The following is a 21,834-nucleotide window of genomic DNA, read 5'->3' as shown; positions in this document are numbered from 1 at the left end:
TTCGAGACCGGGGCCGCTATCTCACCATCAGATAGCTCCTCAATTCTAATCACATAGGCTGAATGGACCTCGAATAAGCCCTCAGATCCAGGTAAAAATCCCTGACCTAGCCGGGAATCGAACCCGGGGCCTCCGGGTAAGAGGCAGGCATGCTACACCTACACCACAGACCGGCACAGATGTAAATACTCAACAGAAAAATATATTTTACTTGATTTATTTAAATTATGAGTGATATAGTAGAAATTCAATAGCATTATGTTATTACCGTTTTTCTAGTAAACCCGTAACTATATACCTATATACACAGTGTGTTCATACAAAAGTGAATTTAAAAAGTGTTCCTTTCATTATTATGATGACATTTTTTCAAGTTTTCAGATATGCATCAATAGGTTCTACATACTTTCTGGTTCGCAGGTCATTCAGAAATTGCGCACAGTGTGGTAAATACAGAAGCAAGGGCAAGCACAATGAGCCACGTCACATTCCTCACAATAGTAGACAGTTTCCCATCGCCTCTGGTTTGACAGGCACACAACACAACACAACGTTTTCTTGATTGATTCCTATATCCGGTCGGTGGATTCTCAGATAATTCAACGTCTTTCCTAATCAAGCCATTATCACGTCACACGGAACATATACAGACCAATTTACAAGAAGTTATCAAAACATGGACAATGGAGTTCGCAGAACAACTGTACCGTAGTAGCAACAACGACGACGACAACAACTCACAAATTTAGTTATTTTAATGTACACATACACAAATTATTTACGAAGAATTTGGCGCGGACCGTATGAGACAACACGAGACAGCTGTTGAACTGCCGCGTAAGCGCGAACTACCCGACTGGCGTGAGACTGGATAAAAATGAATAGAACATCAATAATCACATCTAATATGAATGGAATTTGTTTTAAATTATGATAGTAGATGGCAGAAGTGATTAAGAATAGTCAGACACCTACAGGAAGCTAACCCTACGTAAGAACACATTTAGAAGTACAAGAACGCTTAAAGGCGTCAAACCCAATACTCGTGCGACAGCTGTTGACGCCTTTAGGCGTCAAACCCAGTTAAGGGGTTAAGTGAGAGGTTAATGTTACGAAATCACTGCTACTTTAAAGCAACTGTATTGTGCACCACACATGCATCTTTCGAGTGAAGTTTCAACAAGGAAGTGACGGATCTCTATTGTATGATACTTGATCAGAATGCAAGAAAACAAACCCGCAATAAGATACCAATATTGCATTAATTATACACCCAATCCTATGTATCGCCCCGCCCAGTGCATAAATAGACCATCACTTTCCATCTGGCGACTACTTGAGCGGGACAAATGGCGTGCAATCTCTATTACGATATTTTGCAAACAGAGAACTGGTTACAATCCCTAACCCACTCTGCTGTCAAAGCTGGCAGGTAACAGAGCACGGTCTGTTGTTACGTTGTTACGTCACCCACAACAAAATACAAGTATTCAAAAGAAAATAAGAACTGAATGTTACTTACCTTTGATAACTGTTTAATGCACGATTATTTCTCTAGTTGCGATAAATTTGTGAGTAAACCTAAAAATTTGTATATATGTCTTTCTCCCATGATATTTAACACTTTTGAAAATTTCACGAGTTTTGAGTCGGAACATTTGAGTGTCCCTGACAAGACAACCTGGTTCAATGAGATACAAGATTTTTAGAAAACTGACCACTAACTCAATCCATCAAGATTCCATATGCCCATAAACGTGCATAGTATGGTACACCATGCTTTTAGCACCCGCTGTCTAAAGAACAACTTTAAACCTAATTAAACAACATTCGCAGTACAGTGGAACCTCAATTCTCCATTTTTCGAGGGACCATGAAAATAAAACGTACAACACGGGAAAACGGAAAATCCGAGAATGAATGAAAACCACCAACAATTTGACTAAACATCACAAAAATGAAGCACGTATAATTATAATCTTACAAAAACTCTTAAACCAAACTACAGCCCCAATGGGACTTTGCCAGACAAGTGACCGCTGCTCAGCCCGAAGGCCTGCAGATTACGAGGTGACACATGGTCATTGTGATGAATCCTCTCAGCCGATAATCCTGGCTCTCTAGATCGGGATCGCCATCTCACCATTAGATAGCTCCTCAATTAAAGGTAATCACGTAGGCTAAGTGGGCCAGGAACCAGCCCTTATATCCAGGTAAAATTGCCTGACCTGGTCAGAATCGAACGCAGGCCCTCTGAATGAGAGGCAGGCATGCTAGAACGTGAAACCGCATTAATTACCGGTACGAGAGTTCAAAATCTCAATACTTTATATTTAATTTTACAGGGGAATCTTCGTCAGTTTCCCGTGAAAACTCCTTTCAGTTCAGCAACTTTCAACTTTGATTAACCAAACTCTTCGAAAAATCTAATAACGCCAAGCCAAACGACAAACGACTGAAAGTAGTTTTTAATTCTCTCATTTAATAAAATAAAGCACATTAGATACAAAAGTGCCCAACTTGATGGCGAAATCCCTACTTTTCTTAATCTTTCATTGTAATTTGAGCTCCGGTATACTGTTCGGAGTCAGTTCCTGGAAATCTTGTACTGCGTAAATTAGGCCTGCATCGACTTTTAAAGATTATGTTGAACACGAAAACATGGTTTCGAATGTAAGTATAGATTCTCGAGAGTTCTTGAATGCATTATATTCAATTCTGCCCGTCACTAAACCAATCAAATTGGAAAGAGAAAAAAAATCATCAAAACTTCAGAAATTATGGTTATCCTGACCTTGAGGTCATCTGGAAAGTGCGCTCGCTGCACCTCAGTACAAATTGGAAATTATACAAACCATTTAAGTATAATGTGCGCAAATGAAGCGACTGCTGTATTTGGCATTTTAACACAAAACGTGAAATTCCCAGTCTTACATTAGGACCAAAACAGTAATAGGCAATCCCAAGACCTCCCATGGCTTTCTTTTTTAATGTAAGGTGCAACATCTGTTCTGGTATCGCTAACATAATCGTGTACGATAATATTAAAATACTAAATTTGTGTTAAGAATGAGCAGTTTCGATTCCTGCCTGAAAGCCCAGTTACTCTACAGTGCCCTGAGGAAAGTGCCAAAAACCTGTTCGGCAGTAAGATCGAAAAAAAAAAAAAAGTAAAAATATAAACATCTAACTGTGGACATAATGTGGACGTTTTATAAGTGCAAACATTTGATGAAAGTTGTTCCGTCTTCAAGTAGAGGCGTTGAAATGCGCCGTCTCTCCTTACAATTATTGTGGCCACTCTCTGCTTTATGATTTCCGAGATTCTCTAAATAATAACACCCGAATGCGATGCTAAGATGGTCCCTTATGCAAGTTCATCGCCAATCGATTTTCCAGTACAGTATTTGCGTAGTTATTGCAGTGACGAGGCGTTAACACCAAGATCTGTAAGTATGCCATAGACGTCCCTTCGTTAGATAAAGTTTATAAAAAAAACGATTGATGGAGGATTTAGCGTTGATGGGACTGGAATTTTCAGACGGTTGATCCAGGAAATCGTTTCTTCGGGGAACGGATAATGCAGAATTTTTACAACGTGGTTTAATTACGATGCTCGCAGGACCACACAATTTGAACGCATATTCCAGGAAAACATAGTTTCCGGAAATGTATAATCGAGGTTCCACTGTATAGCCAAATTTAATGGCCACAACAGCTCCTTTGTAGATAAAATCATTAATAAACAAACATCAACCTTCAACCAACTTAACAAAAGGAAAAACAAATTTTTTTAAATCTACCTTCATTTAGTAACAAACGAGTCTACCAAATCATGAACATATTTAGAAAGCATGGTGGCAAAAGAGCCCTCAAAACTTATAACAGAAACATATATTTTACAAAATACCAATTCTATTAATCATAGCAACAACTTCACCAAGTCAGGCGTTTATAGACTCAATTGCAATAACTGTGACGCATCTAACAGGTAGGAGCTTCCATACAAGATACTTAGAGAATGTTAATGCCCTAAAATATAACAGATTTTCAGCCATGGGACAGCACATCAGTGATACTAACCGTAAATACATTAATATTGACCAAGACATAAAAATTCTCAAAGTTATAGAAAAATTGAAAATTGTTTTATCCATCCGGAACAGTTTTTCAATCCTTACTTCAGTCTAAATGAAATTTCAAAGAAAAAAACCCATTTTATTTGACCTTTTAATTCCTATCTTTAGTAACAACATCTGGGCGACTGGAGTGGAACGATGATGATGAGTAATCATGTCTCACAAGTAAACCTCTCCTTGGATACCGATTTGCCAGAAACCGTTATATTTTCTGAAAGCTTATGTCACAAGTAGAAAAACTATGAAATCTTAGGGGCAGAGGGATAAACGTTTAAGATCTATAAGACTCAAGAACCAGTAAAGTTTTGGAAACATGACACCAAAAGTTGCTAAAATGCTCGTTTCATGTATTTATATGAACTAAAAGTATGGTAAGAAGGTGTAGATCTCAATATAAAGGAGGATACAACTCACTGAAAAGAAACAATATATGTTATGTTGAAAACGTGACTTGTTATTGACTTCAAATGAAATCTATTACGAGAGACAATCAATGTGTGATTCATCAAATAAACAGTAAAATGGGAAAAAAAGAGTTCAGAATGGGCAAATTTTACAAAAGCACACCGATTATTTTTCAATCATTACGGGAATATGTCCATCTATACACACTTTAATGATACGTTGTGGGTGATGATGTGGTGTTGCTGTCAAGTACTAACATATTGTATGTCATCATCTTACAGTGCAGATGGATCCAAAAGTCATTGTGGTTGCCTTGGTATCCCGATTTGGAACAAGCAATCGGTCTCCGAACATCCAGTAATCGGAGAAGATAAAACACATAACTACTCTACTGGAAAATGATGTGGAAATTGTGGAAGAGATCCTAAGATTAGAATTTGCTAGAGACAATGGAGAAGAATGGGATGAGGAAATGGTCTTTGGAGATGATGGTGTCGATATGGAACAGCAATGCTCGTTGCAGCAGTCGCTTCCCTCTACTTCGAATTCATCGGCATCTGAGTATGTGCCTTTGCCTTCGCCCAAAAGGCGAAAGCATGATGGTCCTACAAATATGACATAAGGAGACTGGACAGCTTATCAGCAGCACGATTTAGTGTATTGGACCACAGATCCTATGACAGGCGAACCTCAGACGTCTGTCGCATGCGTCAGTAATGAACCAGTTCAAGAAAATTAAGAACATGAAAAAATGAATACTCCGTAGATTTAAAAAAAAATATCAGGCTGTCCTGCTGAATTTCAAAGAAAAGGAAACAGGAGGAGCAATTATTCACGACCGGACGTTGCAACTGTGGCCAATGCAACTTAAGATAGAGATGGGTCCGCAAAATACAATCGAGTTTAAAGCTTCTGATTCCTGAGTATATCGCTTCAAGAAGCTGAGTAACATTGTTGACAGAACAATTACCCACTAAGTTGGCAGAAATTGGCAGGATAAGAAGGCAAACTTGTCACAGGCGAGCGATGATTTTGTTGCAAAAATTCACAATCTCATCATTACAGAAAACTTTCCACCGACACACGCCTTCAATGCTGACCAGAGTAGATTTGACAAAGAGTTACATGGCTCAGTTACCCCTTCATGCTCCGGAAGACACGTTCTTTCATGACGCGGAGAAATTTTAAATTTAAAATACTCTGTAAAATACTGGAAAAATGTAAAGGCAGTTTCGAATTAAAAGTCTAAATTTTGGAAATGGGACCGACATTGTTCTTTGAATGACGGATTATCCATATTTCGAATTAAACTAATTAAATAACTTGCAAAACCGTACCTCATGTTTCCAGGAACGAGAGCAGCTTCGAATTAGGTGAGATTTTGAATTAACCGATTTCGAATCATCGAGGTTCTACTGTACAAATCTTTTATTCATTACATAACAGACACAATCATTATCGAGACACAGGAGCACATTTGGCATCACAATAGTTTTCTGGCTCTGCAGTCCTTTTCCCTATATCAGTCCAGCGCGCCTTGTTTCAAGAACTTCATTAAATATCATTTAATAATAGCGGATACTTGGACGACGAACCTGAAATGTGGATCGTGCCAATGGATTACTGCTTCGATTCATTGACAAATGATGCGTGTGCAAAATGTAAGGCTATCACTTTCGTAAAACGTGCCCATTGTGAACTGTGTTTGTGCCCATCTCACTGTTTATTTGACGAATTGCACATTGTCTCGTGTAATAGATTTCGTTTGAAGTCAATAAAATGTCACATTTTCAACATCCCAATGTATATTGTTTCTTTTCGGTGAGTAGTTTTTTCCTTCATATTGAGATCTCCACCTTCTTATCATATTAGTTCATATAAACCCTCAGAAAATATATGGGTTTCCAGGAAATCAGTGTCAAAGAAGAGAAGGTTTACTTGTCAGAAAAAAGAATTCTTTCTTTTACAATCTCTTTAAATTCCCCTCTCAGCAGCATTCTTCCTTTCCGCATCCTGCAGCCCCACCTTAGACACCCCCTTCTCTCCTTCACCCACCCCTCCCCCTACCCAATCAACTCCTTTGTTTACATTGCCTGCGCCCTACAGCATGTCAGCGTTTTGTTCCCTATCCACTCCTCTGTTTCCTCGGTCTGCCTGCTTCCTCTAGCATGTCAGTGTTTAGTTCTACATCAGACATTACATATACTGTATATTTCACGCTAGAGGTGAGTCTCATGAATAAGTTTTTTCCTTTGTAATTTCAATTCCGTTTGTATATTCGTTCCTAATTCTGGTTATCATTTCCAGATTTACTTCATTGCCTGAGGTCCTAACTCAAAGACATCATATTACGACAAGATGATCTCGTATTTTAATCTTATAATTATTCCTGCAACATTGTCTTTATCTTATATACATATTAGTTATCATATGATCTGTTCAATTTAACGGACTGAAAGTAATCCCAAGACTTATGTAATATTATTTACTCGATATGTAGTATTAAAAGGTCAATTTATTTCTTATATGCACTGAACAGTACAGAAACAGAGCTGAGGGAAGAAAATTTTCCGTAAGTAAAGGGGTGATACGCAACTTGTGGAAATTAAAAGACAAGCAAAAAAAAAAAAAAAAAAAAACGAGAGATGCCAGAACATAGCTGAACAGATAAAAGATGCTGAGCAGGAAATCACACATAAAACCCAGTTTAGTAAGACGAAAGGAAGGAATCGAGATCAAGACCGGTTCCGAACAAATAAGGACGAAATACAGCTTCTTATGGCCATACTGTTGCCGCAGGGGATTGTACAGAAACTTAAATTAGGACATTATTTCTCACAATTGCTTGTTCACTTCACCTATTTTCTATGAGCTGATGACACAGAAGAGATTTTTTCTTGCCAGATTGAGTGGCTGGGCCGGCCTCCTGACCCCAACTTGGCACGTTTGATTCTGGCTCAGACCGGTGGTATTTGAAGGTGCTTAGATACGTTGGCCTCTTGTAAGCAGATTTACTGGCATGCAAAAGAACTCCTGCGGGTCTCAATTCTGGCACCTCAGTGTCTCCGAAAACCGTAAAAGTAGTTAGTGGGGCTTGAAGCCGATAACATCATCATCATCATTATTATTATTATTATTATTATTATTATTATTATTATTATTATTATTATTATTATTATTATTATTATTATTATTATTATTATTATCATCATCAGCTTTTCCTCCACAGCTTTATACATATCTCTCACAATGAGGTGAATAATTCACAATTTCCTCCAAAAATATACGAGATAAATCCAGTACTTGACCAATTGTTAGCAAAATTTTCGGAAGCTTATACCCGTGATGGCAAAATGTCAATTGATGAGAACCTCTTGCTGTGGAAAGGGTGGCTAGAGTGGAAAGTTTACATAACAAGAAAACGATCGCGCTTCGGTATGGGATTATATAAATTATGCAAATGCGAGACAGGTTATATAACATGACCTGCTTCCGTGTGTATCATAATGAACAGCTGTAAAAGACATAACACTGTAAATACTGTAAATATTACCTGTATTGTAGTGTAATGTGGTCCGCTTATGTCACTTAGTAATTGTAGGGAGGCTATATAAACTTGATCCCTCGAAAGTGCTAACCAACATAACAGAAAATTTCGTGAGTTATTCCATTGCACATCTTTTAAGTATATGTAAACTTTGTAAATCTACAATTTACATATACAGAAACATTTATTTCCAGGCAGAGATTGATTGTAAACTGCCTAAAATATTCAGGTGAAAGTTACTGTATAAACAAAAACCAGAGCTTTGCTGTTTGGAAGAAGCAATCTCGATATCACAGTGTGAAAGCACTTAGTACATTTTTGCACAAAGTATTGAAAAATTAAAATAATAGAATTTTTCAAGAATTAAATGGATTATATTCAAGTAAATATTTATCTTTTGGCCCTTCAATAGTTCATTTTAGTCTAAGATTGTTTTCAATCACGAAAATAAATATTTTCTTCAATCACGGAAATCGTTCCCCACCTGAGTGAGCTAGTGTGTACCGAGCTCCCCGCTTAAGGGGTTAATGCTGTTTAGAGTTAATCACACTTGTATTAAATACCAATCTTTAAACACTTTCATTGCGTTATTTGCTTTAAAAGACTAAGTATTTATGTATTTCACTGGAAAATTGCATTAATATGCAACTGCTTTTAAATTACAAATGTTCCAAGTTAAAGATAAACCTGGTGTGAAGACAAGTTCTACACACTCGCTTTCGACTGAGTTGAAGTTTAAATACATTATACCACAGTTTAAGTTACTGTCACACATTCTCGAAATAGTCCTAGTAGTTCGTGAAAACTAAGTTCGTATTTTAATTTTCGAAAAATTTGTAAGTCCAAATGTAGCACTTTGAATACAAGTCTTTTGACGACAATTACGGCAGAGTTCTTACCGGCGAACCTCACTCGTGGCGGCTATGTTCGAACCTCGGCGTACTCACCCGCGTACAACATCGTGTTGTTCCTTCAGCTGCGAGTTATGAACTGACTTTTACTTGGTGAATCCCTATCCTTTTATACCATCCCTTTCCATGCAATCACGCGCTGTAGCCGTGATCGGCGCATCATAGCAATGTTACTTCCTTGCGTGAAGCTCGTGACGTAGTTACTCTCTCTCACTCGAAAGTTCCAGCTGTGACTTTGTTTACTTCGCAGTACCTAACGCTGAAATAAATTATGTTCCAGACCGCTGGCGGTTCCTAGTACAGTATATATAGATACATATAATATAATTCAATATAATTGAATAAGTAATTGTGATCCTGTAGAATTTTTGGAACAGTTGACGTGAAAAAACAAATGTGAAGAGAAAAAAATATAGTAAAAAGCGCAATACCGGAAACAAATGAAAACATAAATGCACAGTGCACTATTATTTAAAATGAAAAAAATTCAGGTCGTGATTGAAGTAATCAAAGTCGACACAAGGCAAGAGTTAAATCTGAATGAGAAGAACTGAAATGAAGGTGACTTTTTTTTTAGAAGAAAAGATAGGATAAATTAATAGAGGAAGAGGAATAGTGGAATAAGAGAAGAATAATTGAAGTTAAAAGGTACTGAGGAAGGATAAGAGAGGGTGGGTTAGGAGGGTGGGTTATTGGAGGTAGAAAATGTGGGTGAGAACTTTGTAAGGCATGGAAAATAGAATTGGGGTTTTGAAATTTAGAATTTTTGAGAAGAAGAAATAGGAAGTCAAAAAGGATGTTGGGTTTTTCAGAAATGTCGTTTAAATTGAAATTGGGGTTGAAGTATTGGTCAAGGAGAATAAAGCAATTTTCAGTAGTGTTTAAGAGGGGGGGATTTGTTGCTGATTTTAAGTATTTTCATGTCTTTTTCAATATTGGTGAAATTATGCTGGAGTCTTGTATGTATTGTCCTATGGCAGAGAATCCGTTGTATTTAATGGCGTTGATATGTTCGGAGTGTCTGATATTAAAGTTGTGGCCAGTTTGTCCGATGTATCAGGAGCTGAAGTTGTTACATTTGAATCTGTATACTCCAGATTTAGATAAAGCATTAGATTTATTTAGTGATTTAGAGTTGTGTAAAATATCAAAATTTCTATTGTTAGTTCTAAAAGAAATTTTCATGTTGTATTTTTTAAAAACATTAGTTTATTTTATAAGCATCTTGAGTGAAAGTGAAAGTGGAAAATGCAGTTGGTTTTGTTATGTATTTAGATAACATGGTTTTAGGACGGTGTTTGAATTTGTTAATGACACGGTTAATGAAGGAGTTGTTAAAGCCATTGAATTTAGCGATGCTACGGATGGTGTTCATTTCATTATTTAAATCTTTTTTAGACATAGGGGTGCTGAAGGCACAAAAAATTAAGCTGTTATAAGTAGCGCATTTATGTGCTTGAGGGTGCGAAGAATCTTGTCGTATTGTGGTTGCTGTTTGGGTTGGTTTTCTGAATATTTTGTAACATAAAGAAGAAGGATGTCTAGTGATAGTTAACCCAATCGCATCATTTGACGACCCTAGCTCGTCATAGTTATTCGTGGCATATGAATCAAATGACGAGCTCTGCTCGCGGCGATGCACAGCTGTACATCAATCCATGTAGTTCAGTTACTAACCCACAGATGCCACTTGTAGGCATTCTGAGCTGAAGTTTACACATGTGGCTTCAGTTTTTTCCTTTTCACCAGGTTCTCACACACTTCCGGAACGAGAGATAAGATAATATTTTTTCTTATAATTTCGCTCCTGTCAGTTGCCATCATGGCGTCAAGCAGATGTGCTGGTGTTGATGAGGAAGGAATACGGAAGCTAATAGATAGTGTTTTAGAGAGTGATATTGAAGGCAGTGATGTTTGTGACGACGAAATAGACCCTGAAGTCCTTAGTTCAAAAACTAGCGATGCGTATAATAGTTCTGATGACACAGAAAGTGATGCAAATGACGACGGTGTGCCGAGTCTTTTCAAACGAGCTCGTACCTCGGCACAGACTAACTTGACTGACTGGAACTGGACAAAAAGTGACAATAAACCTGTTGTACATAAGTTTAGTGAATACAGTGGGGTTAGTGAAAACTTACTGAAAAAGTTTGAAACGCAGCCACTATCTGAACTCTCAGTTTTTGTGAATACATGAACCCTTTGTTTGACAAAATATCTGTTGAGACAAATTCATATGCAGCAAAACAGTTGAGCAATCCTGACAGAAAAAAGTTGAAAGACGATGACAAATGGTTTGAGACTACACCCGACGATATTAGGGCATATTTTGCGTTAGTTATACTAATGTCACAAGTGCGAAAATCAAGAATACAGTTATAGTGGAGTAAAAACAGGTGTATAAACACTCTTATTTTTCGTGAAACCATGAGCAGGGGAAGAATTATTATAATTTCATGATTTTTACATTTTGTTGACGATGAACAAATCGATAGTAGTGACAAACTAAGAAAGATTAGGCTTATAATATAACATTTCTGCTCCAAATTTTCAGAATTATATTTTCCTTCACAGGACCTTGCTCTAGATGAAAGTCTAATGAAATTCAGAGGCCGCCTTTCATATGTCCAGTGTAATAGGTCTAAACGTTCTAGGTTTGGAATAAAAATTTACAAAATTTGTGAATCAAGTTCTGGCTACTGTCTGTCCTTCAAAATTTATGTAGGTGATGATGTAACGGATCCAAGACTGCCAGCAAGTACAAACGTTGCGCTCAACATGTGTGAATCCTTGTTAGGCCGAGGACATACATTGTTTTTAGATAACTGGTATTCTTCCCCAGATTTATTCAAAAGGCTACACGACAAGCAGATGAATGTAATTGGAACTGTTAGACAGAACCGAAAAGACATGCCTCGCGATATCAGTACGACGAAACTAAAACGTGGAGAGTACGAGACGTGGGCTGCCAACAGTATGTTGTGTGTGAAGTGGAAAGATAACAAGGATGTTTGCTTTCTCACCACTAAACACAAATCAGCTGACATGACAGGGACAGGCAAACTCAGACGAAAGAGAGGACAAACCCTGAGGGAAGAAGTGATAAAGCCCAAGTGTGGCCTTGAATATCAGAAGGGGATGGGTGGTGTTGACCTTCAGGATCAGGTTACAGCTCTGTTCCCTGTCGTGCAGCGCACAGTAAAAGGGCATAGGAAAATATTCTTATGTGTATTTTCAATTCCTTCATTGTGTATCACAAGATCGCTGCTAACAGAAAGACGAGCTACATGGACTACCGAACTAGTATTGCACAGCAGCTACTAGAGACTGTTCATTTGCCGGAGTACTCGGTTCGAGGTCGACCTTCAGCGAGTACCACCCCAACCAGATTACAAGCTAAATCATGGGCCCACTTTCCCATGCGTATTCGCCCTACAGAGAAGAAATCAAAAGTCACAAGGAGGTGTGTTGTGTACTACAGCCGGGGTAAAAGAAGCGAAAGTTGCTGGCAGTGCAAAAAATGTAGCGTTGCTATTCACTTAGAAGAATGTTTTGAGGTGTACCACACCCAGCAGACGTACTAAAATAGCGGCATTGGTAAGTTTATTACTTTGTTATCATGCATGAAAATTTTCAGAAAGGAATATTTACTGGTTGGTTTTGTATGATTTTCTAAATAATAGTGTGATGACGACGGCCGTAGAGCGATATTTAAATGTGATTTCTTAGTGAACTCCTATGGTATTTAAATGTGAGGCGAATGGGTTAAGTCTAGAAAATTAAGAGTTTGGTTGTGTTCTGATTCGAGGGTGAATTTAATGTTAGAGTCTATGTTGTTGAGATGAAGAAGTGTAGAGGCTGCGTTGGTTGATTCTTCATTTAAAATTACTAATGTGTCATTGACAAATCTGGCCCAAAAGAGGATGTTAGAGAAATTATTATTATTATTATTATTATTATTATTATTATTACTATTATTATTATTAATTTCTGTGTTTTCTAAGAAGTCAAGGTAAATTTCAGCAAGAATGCCTGAAGCTGGTGAGCCCATAGCCAAGCCATCTTGTTGATAAATGGTGTTATCAAAGGTAAAAGAATTACAATTTTAGAATCGACATGAAGTCTTGAATTTCAAGTTTACTCAGGTTACTGAATTTGTTTAGGTTGTTGTTTATTATGGGGAATAATTTGGAAATAGGAATACTAGGGTACATGTTTACAATTTCAAAAGAATGGAGAGAAAAATTTGGATGTATATCATAGTTCTTTAATTTGTTGATTAGTTCAGAAATGTTTTGATAGATTTGTTGGATACAAATCGATAGTTTTTTAGTAAAAACGTTTGGATGAATTTGGAAGTATTGTATAGGGGACTGGGTCTGTAACTGATTATTGGACGGATGGGAATGTTAGTTTTGTGAATTTTTGGAAGGGCTTTGGCAGTGGGTAGGCCTGGGTTCATGTTTATTAATTAAGTTTTTCTTGATCTGTGAGGAGAAAGGAAGTGTTTTTTAAAGTTTGTTTGGGTAGGCATTGGACTTTCGTGGTTGGGTCTTTTTTTTTACTATAGAAAAAGAAGAGTCACTGAAAAAAAATTAGTTTTATCTAAGTAGTCAGTTTTTTCCATTATGACAGTAGTGTTGCCTTTATCAGATATGGTGATGATGAGATTGTCATTGATTTTCTTTTTAATGAGTTTATTATCAGTAATTAAATTATTAATATTATTGGTATTATTTTTATTATAATTATTAAGAGAAGTGTTGGTGTTATTGTTAATGAAGATTTTATCGAATTTTCATTTTACTTCATATTTGATTTCATCTTGTTCATCGGTTGGCATTTTTATATTGCCTCTTCTGCTGATCTGGAGTGAACTTGATCTTTTATTTTATTTTTCCTATGCATTGTTTTTCATGTTTTAATCGGCTGATGATGACCTGGACTAGGGTCGAAACCAGTACCACTTTTACTTATTATTAAATAAGAATGTAATCACTGCATTTCTTATTCTTATGTATTGAACAAGATGAACCTCTTTATTTATTATTTCAATTTTAAATGCGATGATTAGGCGATGAAATTTTAAAAATTTCTGTACTCAAAATAAAGGATGCAAGATAGGAAAACTTAAAGGGCCCACCTTTTCAATACAAAAAATGTTATAGTTTATTTATAACATGTATTTGCACTTGGAAGTAGTTTCGATGCTGTTTGGCGTCATCATCAGCCAAAATGTGGGAAATAGGCCAGCATGTAGGCATTTATATTACACAAGGCGTTACATTAAACAATACACATCTTACAAGGAGATAAAAACAGGGACGAATATAGAAACAAATGAATCGTTGAGAAAGCAAAAGTTATACATATTAAAAATAACCTTAACCACACATCTTGCAGTGCGAAAGTAATCTTCTTGAATGATTCCTGAATATAAAACACACACGCACACATTTCTGAAGAGCCAGCAGGCAGGACAAAGTAAAGTGAAACCTTAAAGCTATAAAGACCAACGGTAAATTTCATTTTAAATATTGTGCAGAGACGTGAAAGCATGAACTTGAACATGATATAACTTCTTCATTTAACCCAATTTTTTACACAAGGTGTTACATTAAATAATACACATCTTACGAGGAGATAAAAACAGGGACGAATGTAGAAACACATGCATCATTGAGAAAGCAAAAGTTATACATATTAAAAATAAGCTTAACCACACAACTTGCAGTGCGAAAATATTTGCCTTGAATGATTCCTGAATACAAAACGCACGCGCACACACTTCTAAAGAGCCAGCAGGCAGGAAAAAGTAAGGTGAAACCTTAAGAGTTCTTCTGAGAAGAGTTCATCATTCTTTCTATGTTCCGACTAACTAATGAAGTCTCCCTTGAGTTCCTGATAAACATACACAACAGGAAATTAAACAATACACATCTTACAAGGAGATAAAAACAGGGAAAGTTATACATATTAAAATAACCTTAACCACACATCTTGTAGTGCGAAAATATTCGTCTTGAATGATTCCTGAATACAAAACACACGCGCACACATTTCTGAAGAGCCAGCAGGCAGGAAAAAGTAAAGTGAAACCTTAAGAGTTCTTCTGAGAAGAGTTCATCATTTTTTCTATGTTCCGACTAACTAATGAAGTCTCCCTTGAGTTCCTGATAAACATACTCAACAGGAAATTCTCCTTCACTCTCAACAATAGCTATAAAGACCAACGGTAAATTTCATTTTAAATATTGTGCAGAGACGTGAAAGCATGATCTTGAACATAATATAACTTCTTCATTTAACCACCTTTGAAAGTCTCTCTCTATATTACATAGCTTCATTAACACACCATTCTGTAGAAGCACAAAATAATCTTGTAATCTTCACAGGTCCGGTATTCAGCTCGACAAGAATATAAAATTGGTATTAAGGAATACGTTTTTGAGAGTTTGGAGGTTGACTGTGCCAGTATTTGTGGTGTATTGTTGCAGCGTTACGTGTAGGGTGGGGGCAGGTTTCTATGATGTTTATTGCGGGACATGAGGCGGTAAAGCTATGGCGCGAGATGAAGAGGAACCGAGCATTCAAAATTCCGATGTCAAGAAAAAACTTACATAAAGAATTGAACAGCATTCGCTCTATAGCAAAATTCAATGGATATAATGAATCCTTTATTGAAAGAATAATCAATAAATTCAGACACCGCCCAAAAACCACCCTAATAAAAGAAAATACCAGCACTGCCACGTTTTCCACATTTACCTTCCATAAAGAAATTTACAACGTCACTAACGTTCTTAAAAAACACAACGTTAAAATAGCCTTTCGTACTAACAATAGAAGCACAGAGATCCTACACAACTCATCATCAATAAATAAAAGTAGTCCTTTTTCTAAATCAGGTGTATATAGGTTTTCTTGCCAAGACTGCAAAAGTTCTTACCTAGGGCAAACAGGACGCAGCTTTAAAATCAGATATGCAGAACATGTCAATGCCATAAAACACAACCGTTTTTCCGCGGTCGGCCTACATATAAAAGAATTTAAGCACAACTTTACTGAAATAAATCAAGATCTTGAGGTATTAGATATTCTAAACAAAGGTTCTTTCCTAGACGTCACTGAAAACCTCTATATTCATTTAGACCAATATTTCAATCCCAACCTAAACTTAAATGATATCTCAGAGAAACCTAAGATCCTATTCGACTTTCTCATTGAATTTTTCAAAAACATGAATATCCCGAAAAACAGATCTGTCTTTCAGATTATGCATAATACTTTGTCACGCCACACACTTTCACCACATCACCCTCCATACCTCCCCTCCTTCCACTCCTCCTCCCCTACCGCTCCTCCCCTCTCCCCTCCTAATCCAACAATGGCCGCTCCCCAGACCTAAACTATCCAACACGCTCTGTTCCTCTTCATCTCGCGCCATAGCTTTACCGCCTCAAGTCCCGCAATAAACATCATAGAAACCTGCCCCCACCCTACACGTAACGCTGCAACAATACACCACAAATACTGGCACAGTCAACCTCCAAACTCTCAAAAACGTATTCCTTAATACCAATTTTATATTCTTGTCGAGCTGAATACCGGACCTGTGAAGATTACAAGATTATTTCGTGCTTCTACAGAATGGTGTGTTAATGAAGCTATGTAATATAGAGAAAGACTTTCAAAGGTGGTTAAATGAAGAAGTTATATTATGTTCAAGATCATGCTTTCACATCTCTGCACAGTATTTAAAATACAATTTACCGTTGGTCTTTTATAGCTATTGTTGAGAGTGAAGGAGAATTTCCTGTTGTGTATGTTTATCAGGAACTCAAGGGAGACTTCATTAGTTAGTCGGAACATAGAAAAAATGATGAACTCTTCTCAGAAGAACTCTTAAGGTTTCACCTTACTTTTTCCTGCCTGCTGGCTCTTTAGAAGTGTGTGCGCGTGCGTTTTGTATTCAGGAATCATTCAAGGCAAATATTTTCGCACTGCAAGTTGTGTGGTTAAGCTTATTTTTAATATGTATAACTTTTGCTTTCTCAACGATGCATGTGTTTCTACATTCGTCCCTGTTTTTATCTCCTCGTAAGATGTGTATTATTTAATGTAACACCTTGTGTAAAAAATTGGGTTAAATGAAGAAGTTATATCATGTACAAGATCATGCTTTCACGTCTCTGCACAATATTTAAAATGAAATTTACCGTTGGTCTTTATAGCTATTGTTGAGAGTGAAGGAGAATTTCCTGTTGTGTATGTTTATCAGGAACTCAAGGGAGACTTCATTAGTTAGTCGGAACATAGAAAGAATGATGAACTCTTCTCAGAAGAACTCTTAAGGTTTCACTTTACTTTTTCCTGCCTGCTGGCTCTTCAGAAATGTGTGCGCATGTGTTTTATATTCAGGAATCATTCAAGAAGATTACTTTCGAACTGCAAGATGTGTGGTTAAGGTTATTTTTAATATGTATAACTTTTGCTTTCTCAACGATTCATTTGTTTCTATATTCATCCCTGTTTTTATCTCCTTGTAAGATGTGTATTGTTTAATGTAACGCCTTGTGTAATATAAATGCCTACATGCTGGCCTATTTCCCACATTTTGGCTAATGATGACGCCAAACAGCGTCGAAACTAGTTCCAAGTGCAAATACATGTTATAAATAAACTATAACATTTTTTGCATTGAAAAGGTGGACCCTTTAAGTTTTCCTATCTTCCATTCTCAGTACAATACGGACAAAAATGAAATTCTTAGGTTTAAATAAAGGATGCGACGATTACACGGTGACAAACGGTATTCTGCTGCAGCCAGTCGAATAAAGTGTGTATGAAGACTCTTGTCATAGTGCAATGCAGCAATGCACAAACGTCAAGTTTTTTACAAATTGGGAAAAGCAGTTACGACTGGTTCAAGCGCTTTTGGGATAGACAAAAAAAGCTTTATTATATGCCATGTCCATTCTGCTTAAGACTTCTGGTCCATATACTTGCACCAACATTGCACGAGTCTTCCATGCCATTTTTCCCAATTTGTAACAAAACATGTTGCTCCATTGCACCATGACACAAGTCTTCAAAGCACTAGATTCAACTAGCCGCAGGAGACTAACCTGCTTCAACTTCATGTTTTCAACACTAGAGGGCGCTTCTCACCATGTGCGTCTATTCACATGCACATGCCGTGTTACCACAGCTGCCACTGTAATATTGGTCTATTCACTGTACCATTTCGACACACCTTGTAGTAATTTTCTAATGAAGAGATATGAAAAATTACATGACAAATAAATTGATCTCTAAATTAGTAGAACACTGACAATACATACCAATGGCACAGCAGAATCCATGAAGCAACCTAGCTCCAAGAATATCATAGCATCTCTAACAGACATTGGTACATCACTGTCTTCTTCTCCAGGGAGACGGGACAAATCAACAAGGTACACTCCACCACTGTGGCCCATTACAGTCATTATTACTCGCCAACTAAAACACAGTTAAAAGAAACTGTCAGTATTATTGCACTTCCAAAGAAAGTATTTACAAAAATCATAAATAATATTATTTGTTAACATGAAGGCAGGAAGGTTTTGTCCTGAATCACAAGTTGTTCTCAATTTACTTCTTAAAACTGATACACAGCACAAAACATAAACCAATATTATTTACAGAGAATATTAATGTTGCCTTAACAGTAATTAAAGTCTAGAACTTTCTACCTTTCAATGCATAAAGCTCTCGACTTTAATTAGTGTCCAAGCGGATACCTAATAATAAAGTTTATCACGTTCTCTTAACCCTCCGTTGGTCGCAGGGTGAGCGTGGCGCTCACTTTCCTTTTTAAAGTTGAGCCGTGCGAAACTAAGTAGCACTATACTTCTTAATCACCGAGTAGCTGACTTTTGGAATGTTCTGAGCAAGTCCAACAATGTTGCAGGGTGCGGCGCGACTTTCATTACCAGCCAGGCAATTGTTAATGACCACAGTGCACTATAAGTGAGCGAGTCGCTCGTCCGCGTCCATTGGCGTTACATTCTTTCCAACTTCCACATTATTCCTATCATATTAGCCTACAAGTCACGAATCAAGATTTCATGATTTGTAATTGGTTATTAGAGGAGTCGGACGATGAAGCAGTTCTCTTAGCTGAATGCAATAATGAAGATTCTGAGTACTCAGATACAGAGCAACCCGCCAACAGCGATCATAACAGCGCATCTGATGTTTCTGTGGACGAAGCCGTTCCTGGTCAGCCACTCGAGCCTGATCCTCAATACGTTGGTCGTAACAACATTACTCTGTGAAATATTCATAGCCCTAGCCCCAACAAACGTAGGAAGGAAAGAAACATCGTGATTCATCTACCAGGTGTCACACGTGTTACACAGAATGCAAAGACAGTGTGGGCGACGGATGGGACAGCTACAGAAATATTTCGCCTAGTGATGTCATACCGGAGATTTTACTTACTTTTGAGATGTCTCCGATTTGATGATGCTCAAACGAGAAATGTGAGGAAATCCATCGATAAATTGGCAGCTATACGAGAAATATTTGAGGGCTTTGTACAGCGCTGTAAAGTTTGCTATTCCGTAGGAGAGTAAGTCACCATGGTATTTGCATAATTATGTGTATTCTGTTTCAATGAATATTGTACTCAACCTGTCAACAAAAAAGTAATTAAAGAATAAACAAGTATAATAATAATAATAAAGGCCTCAAAAATCAATTACATTAATGGTGAGTGCTCCGCTCACCCGCGACCAGCGGCGTTAAGAAATGAGGCGCGACCAACGGAGGGTTAACGTGGCAACTGTGAAACCTGCTGGTGGATCATGGCAACTCTTTACTTCTGGATGGTGAGCCTGCTGACGGGTCTCATGACATTGTACAAGGGTTCGTTTTTTAAATTTTTGAAACTATTTTATTTATTGATACATAGTTCCATAGGCTTTCGATATAGTCACCAGCGTTGCATACAATGTGTCACCAGCGTTGTGTACAACACGTTCCAAGCTAGGCGAAAACCATTTGATCCCGTTGGCACTGCTCAGTCTGTTGATGGTGCAAAGAGAGCGGTCGGTGGCCTTCAATACTCCTTCAATTCTACAGAAGCGCTTCCTGTGTAGTGGCTCCCTCTTATTAGGGTTGTCACAGGGACTTCAATCCGGTAAATATATGGAGTGATAGAGCACCCCTAGCGACTGAACCATTCAAGACAACTCCTGCTGTGTGTGCCGTAACAGTGTCAAGCAGAACGACGGGTGGGTTATCCATGAAGTATTGTCGTTTTCTTCTCAGAGCTGCTCACAGATTATTTTGCAAAAAATTAACATTAGTACACCGCATTAATGGTCTGCCGTGGAGGAGCGGCATGTGTTATGATCACATCCGATTCATCTCCACTAATACAGACACGGTCTGTAAAATCTTAATGATTGTTCCGTGTTGATTAGAGAAATATACAATATTAAATAGAAGGAAGGATCCACCTTTCAATACTCTGATGTTAAGTTGAACCAAATAGAAGTTACAACCTGTTCATTTGGGACCAGTTTCAACACATTTGAAGTGTCATCAGCCAGTTAGCAAAGCAGTGCAAAAATTAAGTTATAAAGATCTAAAAACAACTAACATAATGATCACAGACAAACAATTAAGACTATTTCATGCCTGATAAATGCTCATTATTCCCCACCCTTTTCTCTATTTATCATCTCCCATTCATTTATCAGTCACCACGGCAAGCTGTTTTGAGCTGAGCCTCACATTGTAATTTCTCTTAAAATTTTCTTCATATTTTTATATATATATTTATCAGGTTTTATTCTTTTTTTGTTATTTAAAAAAATATATATCTTCGAATTGTCGAAATTAAGTCCTACACTGTTTTCCTAAGACTTCAATTACATCACCTTTTACTCTTCGGCCGGAGAACCAAATGCCTACAAGACCTGCCTACCAACAACTATACATAACTGCATATCACAAGTTCAATTTCATAACGAGTTATACTTCAAGTTTTCATATTAGAACAAGTCCTTTAACTCATTATCGATCTCAAATACATCATCTTCATACGTCTTTATATGAGAATGCGGCATAACAGGATTGTACTAGACCTGCTTATGAACTTCAACTGGATTTGTTTCGGCACGAAACAGTGATGTTTCTTTTAAATGTGATCATTGTGTTGTGAACATCAAGTGGAATAGCTTCGGAATGAAATAGCGTTAATTTAGCGAATATTTGGTCAAAAGATTAGGAGTGCAGCTGATATGCGATGGCGACCGATACGCAAGTACATATGGCATATGTATAAAATTCCCCCATCTCCACACTACATAAGTTTTGAACAATATTTCACACATTTTGTAACAGCGCTTAATGAATCCCACAGGAGGCTACTCTGAGGCTCAAAGTCTGGAATCTGGGTTAGGATATTCTTATATGTACTATATTTTCTGAATTTGGGCAGCACTTTTGCCACTCAAGATGTTTTAGCAGATTATTTTCGGGAGATAGTTGGTTCGAACCCCACTGTCGGCAGCCCTGAAAATGGTTTTCCGTGGTTTCCAATTTTCACACCAGGCAAATGCTGGGGCTGTACCTTAATTAAGGCCATGGCCGCTTCCTTCCCACTCCTAGCCCTTTCCCGTCCCATCGTCGCCATAAGACCTATCTGTGTCAGTGCGACATAAAGCAACTAGCAAAAGCAGATTATTATTTATCACTAAAAATAATGTCATACAAGATACAACTTAATTCCACACTTTTATTTTATCAAAATTATTATCATACAATTACTCAATTC

The 21,834-nt window shown here is 37.3% G+C and overlaps 1 protein-coding gene across 2 annotated transcripts in view; it reads right to left on the bottom strand.

The window, feature by feature from the left end:
* The window catches only part of qin, an 870,645-nt gene that overhangs the window by 390,944 nt on the left and 457,867 nt on the right, over window positions 1–21,834 (bottom strand). For both annotated transcript variants that reach the window (XM_067138014.2, XM_067138015.2), the window contains one exon: window positions 18,347–18,506. In XM_067138014.2, coding sequence (XP_066994115.1) covers window positions 18,347–18,506 — 160 coding nt within the window. The remainder of the gene's footprint in view (window positions 1–18,346; window positions 18,507–21,834) is intronic.

Source organism: Anabrus simplex, chromosome 1, assembly GCF_040414725.1.
Source record: "Anabrus simplex isolate iqAnaSimp1 chromosome 1, ASM4041472v1, whole genome shotgun sequence".
In the NCBI taxonomy this organism is placed as follows: domain Eukaryota; kingdom Metazoa; phylum Arthropoda; class Insecta; order Orthoptera; family Tettigoniidae; genus Anabrus; species Anabrus simplex.
Note: the sequence above shows the minus strand (reverse complement) of the source record. Positions and strands in the feature narration are given on the sequence as shown.